This window comes from Poecile atricapillus, chromosome 5, assembly GCF_030490865.1.
Source record: "Poecile atricapillus isolate bPoeAtr1 chromosome 5, bPoeAtr1.hap1, whole genome shotgun sequence".
NCBI lineage: Eukaryota > Metazoa > Chordata > Aves > Passeriformes > Paridae > Poecile > Poecile atricapillus.
Window position 1 is genome coordinate 38,526,986 of NC_081253.1, and position 20,774 is coordinate 38,547,759.

Sequence of the window (20,774 nt, forward strand, 5' to 3'; positions counted from 1 at the left end):
AGAGAAGTAAAAAAAAAAAAAAAAAAAGCAGGAAAAAGGAAAGTATAGAAAAGGGGAAGAAAGGGGGAAAAAGGGAAAGCACAGAAAAGGGGTAGGAAAATATAGGAAAGGGAAGAAAAGAGGAAAATAGGAAAAGATAGGAAAGGGGAGAAAATGAAAAATACATGAAAGGGTAAAAAGGGGAGAAGTTAGATAAAAGAAAGAGAGAAAAAAGGAAAATAAAGGGAGGCAAAGAAAGGGGGATGAAGGAAACTAATGGGGGGGCTGAAAGTAACGGGGGGCGGGGAATGAAACTCGCGGGGTTAGAAACAGAACTAAGGGGGTGGGCACCGCAATACTGATACTGGTAACTGAGGGACAGTTTTAAAGTAAAAAAGGAGAGATTTAGATTAGATACAAGAAGAAATTATTTACTTTGAGGGTGCTGAGGCCCTGGCACAGGGAGCCCAGAGAAGCTGTGGCTGTCCCTGGATCCCTGGGAGTGTCCAAGGCCAGGCTGGACAGGGCTTGGAGCAGCCTGGGATATCTGAAGGTGTCCCTGCCCATGGCAGTGGTGGGACTGGGTGGGCTTTAAGCTCCCTTCCAACCCAAACCATCCCGTGATTTCTGCGGGGGGGGAAAAAAAAAAAAAGGAAAATATGAAGGGGAAAAGCCTGAAGCTCCCTTTCCTCGGAGGAGAAGCGGCGGGCAGGGCGCGGCCCACCCCGGGCCGTGTCCAAGGTAACGCCGCGGCCGCCGCTTCCTCCAGCGGCCGCGGGCGGCTCGGGCCGGGCCCGTGTCCGTGTCGGAGCCGGCCCAGCGGGACTCGGGCTCGGTGCCCCGGGGCTCCAGGGACCTGTCGGAGCCGGCCCAGCGGGACTCGGGCTCGGTGCCCCGGGGCTCCAGGGACCTGTCGGTGCCGGCCCAGCGGGACTCGGGCTCGGTGCCCCGGGGCTCCAGGGACCTGTCGGTGCCGGCCCAGCGGTTCTCAGTGCCCCTCGCCCACGGCTCACCCTCGGTGCCGGTCCGGCTCTCGGTGCTCAGCATGTCCCAGGCGTGAGTAGCCCGGGGCGCGGGGGCTGAGGGGCGGGATCCCCTCAGAGGGGGTAAAACAGCCCGGAGGGGAGGCGGGTGCACAGCACAAAACGACCGCGTCGTCTGAGGAAAACCAGGCAAATGTTAATATTATCCACTCAGCCCCTCTGCACAAAAGGTTCCTCTCTTTTACAGCCCACAGTTCGCACGGCGTCTCTCCTTTTCCCCCAGTAATTTCAGCGCAGCGCAAAGCTTTACACGTCCGTCTGCAATAACCGGACAGCAGTGACGGCGCTGGATCAAAGTGTTCATTCCCCCAGAAACATCACTCCAAGCACACATATTAAGCAAGTATTCTTATTATTGCTGTGCTACAGTGCTGGGAGCCAAACTGTGAGCATCTTCCATGGTATTATCCCTCAGTGTTGCGCTGTTTGCTGCTACCAGCTCCAGCAGCACGGCCCAGTTTGGGGAGGCTTTTTTCTCCAGTTCTAAACTGCATTTCGCTTGTTCAAGTTCAATGAATAACAGTGCATTAGAGAAAAAAAAAAACCAAAAAAAAACAAGAAAACACCTCAGGGTGGTTTTACTACCTCCTTCTGCTCCTGTCCTTCACACTCAAACTGAGCATACCCAAATTGCTGCCCCAGCAGGCTGTCAGCAAAGCCTTTCCTGGCATCCTTCCCATGGTCTCCCCTCCTCTGGGATCACTGGTACCAACCTCAAAGCCCCTTTGTTTCTTTTGCCCAGTATCCTCTTTCCAAACTCCCAGCTTTTTTCCAGGTAAAACTCCCTCAGATTCTAAAACATCCTTCCACATTCAGAACCAGAGCAGCTCTCCTTGTCACCAACACCTTGGGTTTCATAAAGGGATTAAGGTTGGACAAGACTTGAAAAATCACCAAGTCCAACCTTCAACCAAAACATAATATATATCATAAATATCATTAAATGCCACATCTACTTCCAGGGAGGATGACTCCACCATTCCCCTGGGCAGCCTGTTCCTATGCTTAACTCCTCTTTTCAGTGAAGAATATTTTCCTAATATCCAATCTAAACCTTCTTGGCTTAACTTGAGGCCATTTCCTCTTATCCTAGAGTTTGTTGCCTGGGAAAAGAAGCTGAATCCCCAGCTGACCACAACCTCCTTTCAGGCAGCTGCAGAGAGGAATAAGGTTTCCCCTGCAATTGTTTTCTCCAGCCTTCTTTTCTCCTCACCTGCCTCCACACACTGGCAGGCCCAGCCAGATACCAGTGAAAATGCCACTGCTTTCCGGCTCCTTGGTTCAGGAGAGGAAGGTGGGGTGAGAGGAATAAAGAACAACATCCCCAAGGGCAGGGCAGAGAGTGTCTGGGGGCTGTGTCCAAGGACAGACCCAGCACAGGGACAAGCTTGGGTCTTTCCTCCACCTGGACACAGGTGGAGGAAAGCTTGGTTAGATCCCTCGTGGATCCAATGCAGGGCTTGTATAAATCACGCCTAATATTCTCATGGAATCAGTTAAGTGAAGTGCACAAGGTAGTGGAGAGTTATCTGAATTGTGCTCTTTAAAAGAAAATAAATAAAAAAATAAATAAATAAATAAAAGAGATAAAGGAAGAAACTAAAAAAACCCCAAAAAGTAGTGGGTTAACTTCCTCAGAGTTATCTTGGAATCTGTCATTCCTACCCAGTCTCTGAATCATGGCTGCTGTTATTTGAGGCAGATTAACACCAAAGGAATTAAGGTGAGCATAGCTGGAAAAATACTTGTGCTTCAACTGGTTTGGCTCAGTTTAATTTTAATAGATACAGGGCTTCTTAGCATTTCCCATGGCACTGCCAGCACTGAACGGCAGATCCACATAAACATGATCATATGTCCACACCACATGACAAAAACACATATCCAGCCCTGTTTCTGAGGAAGGTGCTGGTGAGGGACTCCATTTTGCTGTGGAAGCTCCTTGGCTCAGGTTGCTGTAATGACATTGTAGCTGTGCACAGCACAGGATTTATAGCTGGGCTAATCCAGCCCTTCCTAAACACGAGTCAGAGTTGGATCTCAAATAAGTTACCGAGGCTACTGTGAACGTGGTTGGTTGTAGTGAGGTTATGCCGGCTGGGTACCGTAAATCAGAATTGTTTCGCTTGGAAAAGCCCTCTGAGATCATCAAGTCCAACCATTCCCTAGCACTGCCAAGCCACCACTAACCCACATCCCCAGGTGTCACATCCAAATGGCTTTTAAATCTCTCCAGGGATGGAGACTCCACCACCTCCTTCTCTCCATGAAGAAATTTTTGCTGATATCCAGTCTATCCTACATCCTCCCTGGAGCTAAATGGGGTTTACAGGAAGGCTGGAGAGGGACTTCTCACACAGGTATGAAGTCATAGGACAAGGGGGAATGGCCTTAAGCAGAAGGGCAGGTAAAGATTGGATATTAAGGAGAATTTTTTCCCTGTGAGGGTGGGCAGGCTGAGAAGAAGAGAAGCTATGGCTGCCCCTGGATCCCAGGAAGTGTTCCAGGCCGGGTTGGATGGGGCTTGGAGCAACCTGGGATAGTGGAAGGTGTCCCTGCCCATGGCAGGGGGTGGAATGAGATGATCTTTAAACTCCCTTCCAACACAAACCATTCCATGATTCCATGACTCTACAAACCTTCCCTGGTGTAACTTGAGGCTGTTCCCAAGGTGTTTTAAATGCCATGTGACAAAAATGACTTACAACAACCTGCCTTACCTGAAGGCAGTGAGGCAAGGAGCCGATAACGAAAGGGGATTATGAGAAAGAACTTTGCTTCTTCAGAAATAGAAATGCTACCCAGCTTTCCTTGAGCTTGAGGTAAACCTTGAGTTCTGAGGCGTGTTCACCATCCTCAGGGTCCTGTGGTTCTAAGAAGTGTGGGCTAAAGCAGAAGATCAATTCCACTGCCTCAGGAAAGCTCTGTGTCAGGGCAGAGAGGATGCTCAGAGAGCAGCAATGTTCTCTTAGGGTCACTAAGTCCAGCAGCCAGCCAGGGGAAAAGTCAGCATGTCCAGACATGCCTTGCATTTTCTAGGGACAGTCTCAGCACTCTGGAGGGAATAGAGCCAGTAAGGGTGATTAAAATGTAGGGTGATTAAAAAGTGCTGGAGTATCTCACTTCCCAAAGCACTCAGCCCCAGCATTTGCATGCAGACGTACCTTCTGTTCCAGACACTGGAGATTCGCAGAGATGCTGCTGCATTTATGTTTTCCTGCTGTGTTTCCTCCTCTTTTATGGATTTGTTTACCCTCTGCTTGACCTGTGGGATCCTGACCAGTGATTTCTTACCTTGCCCCTGACAGCCCTAGTCCAGACACATTCAAAGCCGAGTGTTGGCACTGCTACCACTCCTGCCAGGTTTTAATCAGCTACAAGACATTTGCCACTGCCACCAAGGAGCTTTAAACAATCAAAGCGCTTTAAAATTTAATCTCGTGTCACAAATAGAATCTACATTAATTCACTGGTTAAATATTGATCTAAGACAAGACTCTGAGCATCTCCCTTCCTGCTTCCAACAGAAACAACCAAAGCAGAGCTCTGTGTTTTATATCACATCCCCAAGGCTCAGCTGAAGAAAATTAAGGCTGCAAAACCCAAATGTGAAAAAATGTCAGTGCAACTTCTAATCCCCTCTCCTCTCCCCACCACGTTCTGTGGCTGCATTACGATGCAGTTTCTGATGCTGTGATCACATCCTATTTTCTTCCCACGGGGCCCCAGCCTCATTCAGCCATTGGGCCGTTGTTGAATATTTCTTTTTATCCCCTCATTCAGTGTCTGGCCCCAGGCCATATTCTTCAAATTCCATCCAAACGCCACAATTATTAGCTTCCTCCTGGGCATTCCTTGCATGTTCTCTCTCATACATCTCCCAAGCAGTCACAGATTCATCTCTGCCCCTCTTTCCACCCCTGGTGAGCATTAGCACATCATCTTGCTTATGTTAAAGCAGGAAATCAGAGACAGGATCAAATTGATCACAGCTAAGACTCAAAGCTGCAACTCCCTCCTGTGCCTCCCTTCATCCTTAATGAGCAGGTAGGGAAAGATCTTGTGTATTACTCGTTCAAGTGTCTCCTCTGGGAAAAAGCATTGTCAGTGGAAATATCCCAGCAGCACTTGTGCTGGAAAACAGGGAAAGAAAAGGCCCCAGTTTTCAAGAAACCGAGTAGATGGTGTCAGCTTTGAGCTTAAAGCCTGCTGCTCCCGGCAGGGGTAGAGCAGCACCCAGACACAGCCCTTGATGCACGGAATTGTAGGCAGCTGGATGGGTAATTGCCCCTTCCTTTTCTAGGGAAGAGAGGGGTATTAAGAAAAAAATTACGTAGGATGGTTAAAGCCGAAATACGCTTTGTTGCCAGAAGCAGTGAAGTGTGTTATAGGCAAATCCTGCTTGGAAGGGAAAATTCCACTTGCAAAGGAGAGGAGGCTGCTGTTCATATAACTCAAAATAGTTTGGGGCTGGAAGGGACCTCAAAGCCCATCTCCTTCCATGGGCAGGGACACCTTCCACTATCCCAGGGTCTTCCAAGTCCCATCCAACCTGGCCTTGGACACTTCCAGGGATCCAGGGATAGCCACAGCTGTGCCACAGCCTCCCCACCCTCATAGGGACAAATTTCTTCCCAATATCCCACCTAACCCTGCCCTCTGGCAGCGGGAAGACATTCCATGCTTTGTCCTGTCCCTCCAGGCCCTTGTCAATAATCTCTCTCCATCTTTCTTGCAGGTTCCCTTCAGGTGCTGGAAGGCTGCAATTAGGTCATCCCAAAGCTTCTCTTCTCCAGCATTCCCAATTCTCTCAGCCTTTCCCCATGGAGCTGCCCCATCCCTCTGGTCATCCTGGTGCCTTCTCTGGACTCCCTTCAGCAGCTCCAGGTCCTTCCTGTGCTGGGCCCCAGGGCTGGGGCAGCTCTGCAGGTGGGGTCTCACCTGAGCAGGGCAGAGGGGCAGAATTCCCCCTTTCCTGCTGCCCACACTGTGGGATCAGCCCAGGGCACGCTTCTCCTGCTGACCCCAGAGGGAAGGGCAGCCCCCAGCCCAGGCAGGAGCTGCATGCAGCCTGAAGGACAGGAGGGCAGCCTTTGGAGCATTGGGCAGCCAAAAATAGCATTTCCCACACCTTAATTGCTTTGCCATGTAGGAAAACGGGGTTTTGTCAGAAAACTAGAAGAAAACAGTCGTTTCCTGCCAGCCTTGTGAGTTTGGCTGGAGCAGGTGCTTGAGACCTGCTGATGTGTGTTGCTGCTGCTGCTGTTCCATGAAGCTGATTCCTTGCCTTCCCTGTGGTTTCCCATTACATTTCTGCCACACAAATCTTTTATTCCCCCTTCGCTTTCTGTCATAGTATCCAGGACTGAAATTGGAGATGACAGAAGCACAGAGCTGTTCACGTTAACAATGCCAGCAGGCTGTGTGTTTTCTTCTCTTGTCACAACCAAAGCCTACTGAGGTTTAGCCTTTATTTTCCCCCAAATGCTTCCAACTCTGTAAAACATCGTGGCTGGAGCAGGCCTGCTTAAAAAGTCATCTGGCAGAGTCACATTCACCACCAGCTGAGAAGTTTGGCATAATTGTGAGACTAATCTTATTTTGGGAGCAAGGCAGGCTTAAACAGGCTCACGAGCCTGAACTGCTCCAGACTGCAGGCTAAAGGCTTTGAAATCAGCAATTAATTCTGACAAGATTTCAGTCAATTTGGTTCACAGAATCAGTGCTGGGTTGGAAAGGACCCACCAGGGCCATCGATCCGACTGCTGGCCCTGCACAGGACACGCCAAGAGCCCCACCCTGTGCCTGAGAGCATTGTCCAAATACTTCTTGAACTCAGACAGGTTGTGTCATAAGGCCACACTGATCTCAGATTCTGCCTGGGCCTCTCCAACACAGAAAATGTTTGCCTGTAATAGGACAAAGAGAAAAGAGGGGCTACTCCTATAATGTAATCACCACGCAGTACCTGTGAGGGAACAGGTAACTGCTGACCTGAATCAGCCAGCAGTCATCCTAAACCTGGTGACTTTTAGAAAGAGAGAAAAAAAAAAAATAAAATGAAAAGCAGCAGCAGCATTAAAAACCCTTTTTCCTCTCAGGGCCTCACTTTCCCCTCCCAACCTTTGTCTCTTGTTTCTTTATTTTGCAGAGGCTGCAGGGCAGGGTTTCCCTCCCCCGTGTTTGCCCAGGGTTTAGCACAATGCCTGACCTGTCAGGCTCTGAGTGTGGTGAGGGGACCCTGAGGAGTGGCCCCTGCGTGCACTTCCTTGTCACCAGCCCCACATCTCGGTCCCCTCTGTCCCTGTGTTCTGTGCCAGGCTCCTTGAGCCCTGCTCCACATCCCCTTGCTCTCACAAACCCTGTGGTGCTTTCTGCAGCCCCCAGCACAGCCCAGTCTCACTTCTGAGAAAAAATCCAAGGTGGGTTTGCGGTGGCAGCAGAGGTTCCTTCAGCAGTATTTTAACACACGCCATTTAGCGCTCCTTTAATCACACAGGAGTCTCCAAACGAGGTGAGGAAAGCTGGAGTCAGAGTCAAATGTTTTCCCTTCCACCTCCTTCCATCCATCAGGATAAACCAGTGAGACCCACACAGCACTGCACTACTGCAGCTTCAGCATGGGAAGGCAGGAGATATTCCTGAGGGCAGCCCAGAAAAACCAGGCAAAAAAGAAGCCAGAGACAAACTGTGCCATGTCCTGGAATAACAGGAATAGTGTTCCTTTGGCAGTGAGTAAAACACAGAGACGCTCTGGGGAGAAGAAGAAAAGCCACACAAAGGTAACCCCACTGATGCCAGATTCTTCTTCTGGCTCAGGAGTGGCCTGAGGGACAGCCTGCATGCTCAGCACAAACCCTTCCAAGAAGGGCATGCTTAAGCCTTAAAACCAGTCCAACACCAGTAAGCAGGCTCACCTCAGCTGGACTCAAAACCAACAAGCTTTTCCAAGTGTTAGGAGAGATGGGTCAAGCAAACATGCAAAGTTAGAGGGCCCTACAACACTACAAGAAGGCATGTACAATTTGGCAGGATTTTAAACATCTCTGTAACTTTAGCAGGAGAAAAACCCCTACGTTGTTAAGCTTCACTCTAAATAAGGAGAGCAGGCTTTATTTTGAGCAGTAAAAGGGAGATCTGAACTGGCAACCAGGCTATGGGTAAAAGAAACTTCTTAAGCCCATGTTTTAGGCTCTGTTTCTACTTTGTGGGAGTGCAGAGAAGGGACATCAGTGAGGAGTTAAAGCTCTGACCTTCCCTCCAGGCTGTGAGCTGCCAGAAATCACTCTGGGGACTCTGGAGTTCAGTCACTTGATGTGTTTCTTCCTCATCCCATTACAGCATTGCTTACTTTCCCCATAACACTCCTATTCAGGAGTTGCTATGACAATTTGTAGCATTACTTACAGTGCTCTATGCACAGAGAGATTAAGAGACAGTTTTCTTTTCCAGAATTTTATTTTCTTAAGTCTTGAATAGGAAAGTTAGGCTCAGTCCTGCTAATTACCTGCACTAATAGGTGAGTTAGAGGCTCTAATCCAGCCTGAATTTGATGGAATATCCTTGGGACAGACACAGCTCAGAACAGAACTGAGCCTGTGAGGTGGACCAGTAACAGTAAATAAAAACCCAGTGCATTCAAGGCTACCTTGTCCTCCCCCTGCAGCGTGTGGAAGCAATTTTGAGGGAGTTCACAACTTAATGCAAAGGGACACTGGCACATAGGCAAAAATTCCAATAGGGACCTAAGGATCACACGCTGTCTGACTCACAGGCAGGGAGAGGCAGTGCTCTCCTTTGCTTTTAAGGCATAACCTTGAAGTTACTCCTCCTGACTACCCCGAGCTCTAAAGCTGAAGGGCTCATCTGCTTCACAGCAGCTCTACCAAGTCCCCCAAAAGGTGCTACAAACACCAGGCACATCTCATCCTTCAGACTAGTCCAGAAGGGCTCACATTTGGGCACCAGTAAAACCTGAAATAACCATTTTAATCCGATTTTGGGGATCTGTCCTTTAGTTTTTAATCAGGGTGAAGCAATGCAATGCTCAAATCAGGTTTCTGCTTGCCCTGTCCTCTTACCCAGTATCTGATGTCTCCTGCCTAAGAAACTTGGGGGTCAGTCCCCCAAGGTGTCAGTCACCCTGAACACAGCAGGTACACAGCATTATCAGCTACAAATTTATCACCTTCACATCAACCTTTGCCTTCAGCACTTCATTTTCCAGTGGGCCCGTCCTTTCTCTTGCCCTCATTTACCCAAAATGCTGTTGCAAAAGCCACGACCATCCCATAATATCCGTAGTCTTAACATCTGACCCGCAGCAACCGTGCTTGCAGTCATCCCAGCGCTTATCTGATAAACTGATGCTTTATGGAAGCAATTACATCCTATCTGCAGTGCCTCATGGTAACATCCTCCGAAAAGCTGCAGCGCTCCAGCCCCCTCCTCCCTCCACAAGCCATTCCCAATATAAAAAGAAACTGGATATTAGCTGGCTCAGCAGGAGGAACCACTTGACATTCCTCAGTCAGAGGAGGCAGAGAGGGAGATTATTATAAATCAGAGCGGACAGTCGCTTCTGCGATCCGGCGTCTCCGCGCAGCAACCTGCACAGGAAAGGCTCCAGCCCGAGGATCCCCAGGACTCAGAAATCAGCTGGATGGCTGTGGGGACACCCCACAGGGCTGGGCTTCCTCAAAGGCTGACAACCTCTGCACTATCTGTCAGAAATCATACAAAATACACACAAAACCCGCATGCCTCGCATCCTTCCGTGTCCCAGCTCAGTGCTGGCCTTGCTTGTCCCCATCCTCTCCCTTCTGCCGGGATTGTTCTGTTTATCTCCTGCACCTGGGTTAATTGCTGCAATTGACTGATACGGGTGGTGCAATGGGATGTAAATGAAGTAAGGGGGGGAAAAAAGGAAGGGGAAAGACCTGGGTGGGCTGGAGAAGCATTAGGAAAAGCAAGGCCAGCTGCATCCTGCAGAAAGCCAGCTCAGCTGAAGAGCATAACACACCCTTAAAAACCTTAATGGTGCAAATTCAACAGCAGCCTTTGGGTTGTTGGTGCTTTTGCTGACTGTCACCACCCAGGGCATGCAGGGCACCCCATGCTCAGGGCACTCGAGGGCTGGAGTTTGTCCTGTGCCAGCCCACACATCCCTCCTCTTGCAGCACAAGTCTTGGGTCACTCTGACCTCCAGGATGGGAATGATAAAATCAGCTCACAGAGCTCCAGCATTTATTATCATGCACAAACAATGCTAACATCTGTCCAGCTTTCTGGTCACAATAAATACACTAACACTCCCTCAATGCAAGGTCTGCTCTCAAAGCTCATCCAACAAAAGGCAGAGCCTTTTGCTGTTCTCATCCTAGAAACAGCAACTTGGTTCAGCACATGGATGGGTCTAGATTGCACCATCGAGGCCAATGGCCTTCCTTCCTAGGATTAAGGAGCAAGTCAGCTGTCCCTGTTTCCATAGCCACTGTTTTCCCCTCTGCATGACAATGTGCATGAACAGGTTTTCTCCCAACACAACCAAGTCTCAGTGCAGAAGGAATTTCCTTGCTCTGTTCCTAGAGAGGCATTTTCAAAGATGAAAGATTTTTAACACTTAAAACTGCCAAGAGTCTCCATCTGGCAAAGGAGAACAGGACCTAGAAGTGTCTTCACTGCCACAGGTTTTATTAACACCTTCCTGTGACAAACCTGCTGTTTGAGCCCATTGCTGAATAAAAACTTCATTGCTTGTTTCTTGCTCCTTTAGGCTGATCCCCCAGGATATTCTGATCTGTTTTTCCTGTGAAAATCCATTGACAGCCACTCCATGCTCACATCAGAACTCCACCTCTTCCTACCAAACCTACCAAGTGAGCAGCATTATTGCTTCTGGAAATGGAGATGGCCTGAGGTGACAGCTTCCATGCCACATAATTCCATAGCCACCAGACCAGATATTTAGCAATTCCTTGGAGTGCAACAGTTGCTACCATAGAAATAAATCAAATTATTTTCCTGACCTCACATTTGAATTAGGGCCCACAGCTTCACTCCAGCATTGGCACCAACCCCACCCTTACCCTGCAGTTAACTCCAAGCAACCACTTCAGAAAGGCAGAACAGCTTTAGAAACATGAATTGGTCATCATCCCAAAAATGCAGAGCCTCAAATAGTCCTTCCCCTATTAAAAGGCATTGGAGGGAGACACCTTTTCAATTAAACCATCTTCTCAATTAGCGCAACTGAATAAAACTTCTGGCACTGTTGGGGGTTGTAACTTCAAGCATTTGAAGGATGCTTCAAGCATTTTAGAATGAAGCTGAAAAGCTTTAAACTTTTAAGTTTGTTTTAATAAAACAGCATTTTAAGATTCGTACTTTTAAAACAAACTCAGAAACTTCTGCTAATGGTTTTCAAAATACTTTGTAGTTAAAAGTCCCATTATAAATGTAATGGCTCACACTTCCAGGCTTGTTTTCACATCAGGTTGACACAGTCTCCTCTTTCCAACCAGCACTTACATCAAGATGTGGGCAGACACCCAGAGAGAGCTGGACACCATGCTCCAGAGAGAAAGAGAGGAGTTCCTCGAGCCAGAGGAGGACCGTGAGAAAGCGATGAAGATGTTGGCCACTGCCTACATCCAATATCTGGAAATCTTCCGGAAGCTGGAGGCGGCCCACGACCACCTCATCCACCAGCAGAAGCGGGCGGCGGTTCGGCAGGTGCTGGATGGGGTCATTGGCCGCATCCTGGAGATCAAGAAAGAGATGGTGGCCCTGGAGAACTCCGAGTGTCACTGCCTGGATGGCATCCTGATGGATCTGAAGCGTGTCCCGGTAGGGCTGCCTCCATTATCAGCTAATTCATAGCGAAGATTTTCTTTTATTCTTAGGCCTGATGTGTCAAACAAACGCAGCCCTTAGGGAGGGCCTGCTGCCTCTCTGGGGTCACCAGGAAACTTCCAAGTTTTTCACAGCCCATGGACATGATCTTCCATGCAGAGGGCAGGGAAAGGGTAGCACATAGTCTGAGGGTGATCACAAAAGATTTCAGGGCTTTGGGACATTTAGTAAGGGATTCTGGGGCACAAGTTATTTTTGCCTGACACTTCCAGTTGAAAGCAGCAATATTGAGAGAAACAGATGGCTCCCCAGCTGGTGTCACCACCATCATTTTGGGGGTTTTGACAGTGGAATTGCCTGTGCAGTGCCAGGAGTGCTGGTATCAGATGGTGCTCACCTTTCTCAGCAAGGGAGGGGAGTTTTTGGGCGGTAGGACCAGATGACCATTTGTGGTCCCTTTCAATTTGACCCATTCCATGATTCCATATTATTACTTATCACAGAATCCCAGAATGGTTTGGGGTGGAAAGGACCTTAAAGCCCCTCAAAGCCCTGCTATGGGCAGGGGCACCTCCTGCTATCCCAGATTGCTCCAAGCCTCATCCAGCCTGGTCTGGAACACTTCCAGGGATCCAGGGGCAGCCACAGCTTCTCTGGGCACCCTGTGCCAGGGCCTGCCCACCCTCCCAGGGAACAATTCCTTCCCAATATCCCATCTAAACCTACTCTCTTGTCAGTCATAACTTGACAGCTTTGCTGTTACGTGTCAGGAGCTTGACTCTGCCAGATTTTAATGTGGGGTGGGATAGAAAATGGGCCACTGATAAGTAAAGTAGAGTCCTCTGCAGCCTGCCCTTCAGCACGGTGAAATCCTCACGGTGAGTATGACAATGAGGCAAAGTGTGGAAGCTGTGCTTTAAAAGCAAATTAAAAAGAAGAAAATGAGCTGGCAAAGGTTGTCGCTTCTCTCGCAGACAGCTCCATCTATTGTCACATTCAGGTACCGCTGCTTTGCTAAAACCAGCTGGAATTCCTGCTGTTTTTTAGGATCCCAGCTCCGAGATCAATTGCCTGATATCATTATAGCATCATTCTGAGATCTGCAAACGTGTTTCTGTTTGCCACTGCACATCTGCAAATTTAGCATAGGAATTGCCAGGGATTTCCACCAGCCCTTTACCGTCAACGTTAATCACTCTTTTAAACTGAGAGTATAAACACATCTCACAGGGAAAACAATCCTTCAAATCATATTTTGAAATCCCTAGCACTGCTGTTTTCATGACTCAGCAGTAAATCCATCTGCAGCAAAAGGTTGGCAAGTCTGAGAAGTCATGCCTGACATCTCCTCAAAAGCAAGCATAAATTCAAATTCCTGCACCACACCTTAATTTTAAGAAGGCCTAACATACCTACCTACCACAAAAGAAATCAATCACTGAGGAGATTTCAGGTTTTTTCAAAGAAAAAATTTTCCATACTAGATAAGAATATAGATTAATGGGGTGTTCTTTTAAATAAAATATTAAAATATTCTTGATAACAGAACAAAATTACTGGACAAATAACTCCTGTTTCTCAAAGGATTTGCCCAGAATGGATAACTCCAGTCATTCCTTTCCCTTTATAATCAGTGCTAAAATCCTGCAGGATTGAAGGCAGAGGACACAACATTTTGTATCTTATTGGGATGATTCTGCCTATTTTGTACTATGTCATTGCAAGGCTAAGCTTTCCTATGTCTCCAGTTCTGTACCTCATGTTTTTGTGCAGTTGCCTTCCAACATCCACTCACTCCATTTCCTGGGGTAATTGTGAAGGTATTTGGATCCATAAATCTCTTGTGGGGCTGGGAGTGGCTAAAAAGGCACAAATTTGACTTGAGGTTAAACATCTCAAGCCTGATTTTTCAGTGCTGGGCCCCAGAAAGAGATTATGAAGAGAAGGAGGCTCCCCACCCCTTCCAGCCCTGGCACTGGAGCTTTGATCTCTTTTCCAGTCAGTAAAAGTCACAATTTTGGAATTAAAGGCCAGGTGAGACATCAGAGATACTCCTACACTGACTCTGCTCCCTGGCAGCCTAAAAATCCTCTCATCCTACAGGAGGGTGTCCAGACAAACCCCTTGATTTCTTATCCCTCCAGATTTTAATCCACCCAGAGTGATTTGCACTCAGAGTACAGCATGTAATCATTTCCATCAGCTACCAAGGGTTGTTGGAAGGTGCAAACAGGGAGCTTAGCAAGATAAATGTTTAGAAACTTTATCAGACCAGACCTCTGCACTGATAAAGTCATATAAGCACAGCCTGACTTGGAAGCTTTCTTGTGGTGTCATGGTAGGGATGTCCCTAAGTGTGCAGCTGAGAGAATGGGGAATAAAACTGGGAGAAATGTCAATCAGTTACATATTTTTAATTACAGAAATTAGTAAAGACAGGCACTTCTGGTCATGTCTGATTTCAAGAAGTGTCTGAGATACCACAGTCACAGGGAGACAGTTTGTCTACAGCTCAAAATACCTATAAAAAACCCGAGAATTGTGCTCTGGTTCCTTATAATGGTAAAAAAAAAATGGCAAGAGAACAGATCTATTTTTCATGTTGATTAAAACAAGAAGTGGGATGATCACACAACCAAAGGTATTCAGCTTTGTGGAAATCATGTTTAAATTTCTAGCAACCCTGCCAAATATTTTAGCAATTTGATAATATAATTGAGCCATTATAAGAAGAAAGATTTCTGGGCTCACATGGTTCACAAACTGGGTTGATTTATTTGTTTTTGTTGAATTAGGCCTAAAGTAATTGAAAAGTAACAGCAGCTGTTACAAAGGTCAAATTCCCCAATACTCAAAAAATATTCAACCACCTCTGCCCTTATTTTATCGCTTTGTAAAGGTGTTCAGTTAATCAGTGGTGTGATTTAAATACAGTCCTAAAAAGCATCTCATGATTTTCTTCTTCCAGGAAGACATAGAAATACCCATCCCAAAGTATTTTGTGAAAGAAAACCTAAGAATCCTGCAGGAGAGGGAGAAATACCTGCATGAGATTTTGCTGAATGCTGGTTTGCTAGAGCAGGTAAATGTGCCCCATACCTGTGTATCGTATTTGATTTGTTTAGTTTTCAGCTGCATGTGTCTGAACACGAGACACTGAAGTGAGAAGGGCTTTTACAGCAGTGAGGAAGTAAAAGTGTGTTTACAGATAAGGCATGAGCAGAAAGAAACCTTAGATTTCCCTGTCAAACAATATCCAGTCACATCTCAAGTCTGGGTAAGACTGAGATTATTCTACTCTGCCTTCTGTGTGTGAGAGTGTCAGAAAGAGCAGCACTTTGGCCAACTCAGTGTTTTATTTGTCTAACTAACCCTCATCATCTAATTAGTCCTACTGAAACCAAGCTGTCCTGGCCCAGGACTCTCCACTGGAGCAGGCAGAACTCGGAGTTCAGGTCAGCACAACTGTTGGCATTCATTTGTTTATAACCTCTGAACAATGAGTGCCGTTTCCCCTGTGCAGCTCCAGAGCTGCAGCTGCTGGGAGGAGCAGAAAACTGAGTTTTGGCAGAGCAAAAGTCATTACAGACGAGTACAGGAGCGCTGCAGTGAAGGCTGCTCTGGATTTGATATACTTTTGACCTTTTGGGAGTGGCATGTTGACCCCTGCAAGTAAAGAACTGTGCCTACATGCCTGGATGACTTGGATTCATGGATGTTGTAGCCATAAGAGACAGTGTTGATGGCCCACTCAGTCACACCGCTGCCCTGAGCTCTCCAGCAGGGACTGTGCCTGTTGATCCCACAAAATAACAGAGGGGAAGTCCACAGGGATGGAAACAGCCCGAGGCAGACTGCAGAGACAGAGCACAGACTTCCCTGCTTGAGGTTTTGCTGGGCAGCTGCAGCGCTCCCCTGCTCCTCCACAGGACAGCTCTGGGTGAGTTCTCTGCTCTTCTACTCGCCTGACATTGCTCTGGGGAGATCCTGTGTCAGCACAGTTTATCCTGGAGCCTTTTTGTTTCCCAGAGTTCTGCTCTTGCTGCTTTCCAGAGGGGCATCCATTAGGGATGAGGTTGTCCAGTGAGCAGCCAGCTCAGCCAGAGCACCAGGATCTGGCAGGGTCCAGCTGTCCCTTGCCAGGCTGCTACAGGGAGCCAGAGGATTCAGTAAAGAGCAATAAAATAACCTCACCCAGTGCCCTGTGCTGCACTTCCAGCTCACTCACCACTGGGGTTGCTGCAGGGTTGTCAGCACTTCTGCACCTCATCCTCTCAGGAAATCCTGGCTGCTGTGTAACCAACTGGAATTCTCCAGTGTCTGTGGCAGTGCTGTTAGGAGCAGTCCAACATAAATCAAAACCAGTGGAGTTCATCTCAGCAATCTGCTCTGCACAGCGTTTGTGTGATTCTGTTCAGGAAACCTATCCTAAGTAATCCTGTCCTAGAAAGCCCTGCTGAAAGTAAGTGCCACACACTGTGTATATAATAATTAAATATGAGCTGCCTCCAGCTGGGAGATGACCATCAAGAAAGGACACTAACTCAGCTTTTCCATGGGGAGCATGAGGGCTGTCAGGAATGAGAAGGGGGAGTCCCTTCTGTTCTGATCCATTTTTCCCCTCTGACTCAGAACAGCCCCTCCTTCCATTTCCATCGAAGGAACTGTGATCCCAGCAGCACCTCCAGAAGCCTTCCCTTCAGAAAAGGAAAGGAAAACATTCCACAGCCTAAGAAATTCTCCTTTTCGAGGGACAAAGCCCCATGGTTGTGTCTTTTTGCTCAAGTGGATCAAATTCAGCAGGGCTGCGTGAGTCACTGTGGCTTCCCAGCAAAGCAGGTTTTCTTCATCACACATCAACAGGAATCTCTGCTCTTTGTTTCCTAAGATGTCATTTTCTAACCGAGGCATGCAATTAACAGAACATAACTTTCCTTTGTTCATTCCTTTTTTATTTTGTCTGTGCTGTTGAAGGAAGCTGTCACAGCCATGACACTTGAGGAGGGCATTAAAGTGATCCAGGTGGCAGAACGGGCTCGCCAGGGCCGCGCTCGAGCAGCCTTCATGAGGAGAATTTACCTTGAAGAGAAAAGACAAAGTAAAAAAGAGGAGCAAGAGATGGGCAAAAATCCAGATGATGCTGCCACTTGCATTCAAAAGGTGAGTTTCTTGTGTAGCAACAGTTCTAGCAAAGCCAAATGACAATGTTTTGGTTGGGAGAGCAGCTGTAGACAGAAACACAGCTCACAGGATGGGAAGCTTTCTGAAATGATCCTTTTTAGGGTGTCCAGCAAGATGAAATACATCACTGAAACCACTTTAAAAAATGAGACAGGACCTTAAATGTAAGATCAATGGAACCAGTCCTGCACTGGCAATGCAGGATGACTTTATAACTTACAAGTTGTTTTTCCATTCTGATTTTTATGACCTCAGTTGCTCTTTCTGGCCTCCCCTTGGAATTCAGTGCATCTCTGAATTCATGCCTTTTTCTGTGATCTCCAGGGGAAGAGTTCATTCCATATCTAGAAAAAAGGACAGAGGGAGGTTCAGTGCTAAATTCCACAAAGAGTTCTTACACATGAATAATTCAGACAACTCAGCCTGATGAGAGCAGGAGCTCAGCCTAAATCTTATGTCTAACCTTCATGAAGCAGTGACAGTTCTTAGAAGCCACCTAGAGCAGCATGAGGGGATAACAAACCTCCGAATTTGTTTAAAAAAATATATACATAGCAGATGGCAACCTGTTAAAAAGCAATAGTTTCAATTGTATATTGTGCCTTTCCTTCCTCTATTTGTTTTTCCCTGTGTCTGCCCCAGAAAAGGAAGCTGTACCAAGGCCCATTTATCTCATTAGAGTTTTGTTTACAATCCAGGTCTGGCGTGGGTACAGCCAGCGCAAGAAAACAGAGAAGCTGAGGGAGGAGGAAATGATATTTCTGGGCATGGTAAGTGGGGCTGTGCCTCAAGAACATAAAATGCCACACTCTGTTTGCTCTCCAGGCTTTCATAATTCAGCCCAAGAGGAGAAATTAATTTCTATGATTCCTCCTATTTTAAAAAGAGTCTCCAAGGAATACAGAACTCAACTGAAATGATAAATGGCACAGGAGTAGCACAATTTGTCTTCTGCTGAATGGGTTTGTGCTGTCCATACATTCTCCAATGTGTGTGGCAGATGTGGAAACTGGCTGTGGAGAATTTGCCCTGAGTTCCAGGGAATTTGACCTAGGCATGATCAGCAAGGAAATTTTATTAATCAGCTTTTGAGTCGTGATTTCAAGACTGGTGGGCTGCCTTATGTCTGGAGTAGAATTCATGGAGGTTGGAAAAGGCCCCTAAAATCATCAAGTCCAAGCATTGACCCAGCAGTGTCACACCCACCCCTAACCCATGTCCCCAGGTGCCACATCCACACATTTTTTGAACACTTCCAGGGATGGTGACTCTACCACTTAACTGGGCAGCCTGTTCCAATGCTTGACAGCCCTTACAGTGGAGTAAAATAGTTAATTTTTCCTAATATTCAATTAAATTAGAGAAGCAAAATCCTCTTCCTCCCACCCCTTTGCAAGCCACTGCCTGTGCATGTCAAGAGGAGGGAAGAGAAACCTAAGAACTGGCATGTTAATCCATCAATATTCTCTCAAGTCCATATCAAAATAATCAAAATCTTCCTCGCACCACACTGCAGGGGCACAGGGAAGTGAGCAGCTGCCCACAGTCAGTTAAATTGCACAGGGGTGAAAGAAAAAAATTCAAGCACCCTTTCCACAAGAATTCTGTTCCTCCCTCCCCCTTCCTTGCAACAAACACCCAAAAAATAGGATCAATTCTTTACTGTTGACAATTTTTTTTTGCCCCCCTCCAAGTTTTTGGAGGCACTAAGAGGTGTCAAGCCTCACCCAAGTCCAGCTGCAGTAGCACAGCCCTTGTACCAAGTTCTAGTAAAGTTCTAGTAAAGCAGCAGCACATCACAGAAACATTCAGCAGTGCTCTGCATTTGTTAAGTTTATTTATGCTTCCATGTTCTACAGTTCTTAAGTGATTTATTTATAAACTAATAATTTAATTTTTATTTAAAACATGCTTTTGGCTTTTCCCAGGCAGTTTGGGGGATTTTCTTGCCCAGCAATGGAATTGCCCTTAGCTGCTTTATAGGGTTCTAAAAACTGATTGTGCCTAGAGAACACATCTCACATCAGTTAAAAATGACATTAATACCTTACCTTTAGGAAGGAAAATGTACATTTACCTAAGCTTTGCCATGTTAAATACAGATTACACCTTAGGGATTACTGCCTTTAGTGTCTAACAGCTAAACAGAAGCTTGGATGCCAATTCTGCCTCTGTTTAAGACAGAATTCCCAGAGACTTTAATTAGTGCAGACCTGAATACTTGGGATATACTGAAAATTAGTTGGAAATGGCACCTTTTGCAGAACAAGGGATTGCTTCCTGTCAAATCCCATGATGTTTCTGTCGAGTCCTTAGGAAGGAAATCTAAATCTGGCATCAGTTATCTGAGGGTTCAGAGCCAAGCCCTCATTTCATGGTGGCCAGTGTGGGAGTAACTGGTAAGTGGGATGTGAACAGCCTGGTTTATGGGGAGCATAATGTAATCTATATTATCAGAGGGATGAAGGGAATTAAAACCAAACACATCGAGTGCATTCAGTTCCTGACCTCCATTTAAAAGCAAGAGAATTGATGTTTGCTCCTCTGCACTCTGACTCATAGCTCTTTATCAAGTTTATAATCAAAGGATGTGGGGGGAAAAATTGATAACTCTAAATAAAATTTTAAAAAATTGGTTCATCTTTCCAGGGTTTTTATATTCCCTTTCCCTTTCCATGCTGCATTCCCTTCCCTGGTCTCCAAAGGAAGCAGACATTGGTTCCCACTGATAGATAGGCAGGGAGCTCCAAAGGTCAAGTCCCTTTGATGTATGATCACGTCAGCCCTCTAAAAAATGACCACAGATCTTCATGTGTAAATATGTTGAATTTGCTTTTCTAATGCTGCACGACTTAGATAAATTAGAAGACCCAACCATCCATTACTCCAAGTCCATCCCAAAGGAGATTCGACTTTTGTTGCAATAAATACAATTTTTCTTATAATTAGGGCTTTTAAAAAAAAATGTCTGTGTTACTTTCAGACAAAGACTGCTTTGCACAAAGAGCTGATCCGTTTGAAGTTCTGTGTAAAAGATTTCTGGGAAAATTCAATTGTGTTGGCCTAAAAAATAGGAAAATAAGTGTCAAGCCCAAGAATTGTCCAGCCTTTGGCTTAATTCAGTTTTATTTTCTTTACTCTCTACTTGCTTTACTAAAAATTTATGTATCTTTTCTGGAACTCGATTCTATTTCATCTTTAGCTTGATGACGGAGAGCGAGCCTATGGCAGAGAGATTTTTCTTGGCTCAAAAGTAAAACCTCATTATTATTATTATTTATTAAAGCCTAATTGCAGAAACAGCATGATTCCCTCAGCATACATTCTCCAAAGCCCCGATAAATCACACTTTGCAGTCCCAGTTTAATTTGTGAAGAGAAGCAAGCCTCCTAAGAGCACATACATCTTGATAACTGTATCCTGAGCTGCTTCCTGATCTTCCTCACATCCCTGCCACAGGGCTGTTTACTGCCAGCTCCAGTACAACCACCAGAACCACTGCTCCAGGCACGGGGTTGTGTTTAAACCACACTGACGTGGCAAGAAAACACACTGAGCTGTCTGGAAACACACACACGATGTCTGAGCAAACCTGCACTTGCTTGCCCTGTTTTACCATCCCAGCTCAATTTAACACACCAGGTTTTTTAACTGCTCTGTTCTTCTGGCATTTATAGATTCCCTGTCACTAAAACCCCGTTCAGAGGTTATGACTGT

General features: G+C 46.5%; 1 protein-coding gene across 1 annotated transcript in view; it reads left to right on the top strand.

The window, feature by feature from the left end:
* Nucleotides 1–715: 715 nt before the first annotated feature.
* Nucleotides 716–20,774, top strand: part of IQCA1 (IQ motif containing with AAA domain 1) — a 97,838-nt gene continuing 77,779 nt past the window's right edge. Inside the window, exons 1-5 of the mRNA XM_058839899.1 lie at nucleotides 716–1,035; nucleotides 11,546–11,870; nucleotides 14,845–14,958; nucleotides 16,851–17,036; nucleotides 17,756–17,827. Of these exons, the coding sequence (XP_058695882.1) occupies nucleotides 1,025–1,035; nucleotides 11,546–11,870; nucleotides 14,845–14,958; nucleotides 16,851–17,036; nucleotides 17,756–17,827 (708 nt within the window). The 5' untranslated portion in view covers nucleotides 716–1,024. The remainder of the gene's footprint in view (nucleotides 1,036–11,545; nucleotides 11,871–14,844; nucleotides 14,959–16,850; nucleotides 17,037–17,755; nucleotides 17,828–20,774) is intronic.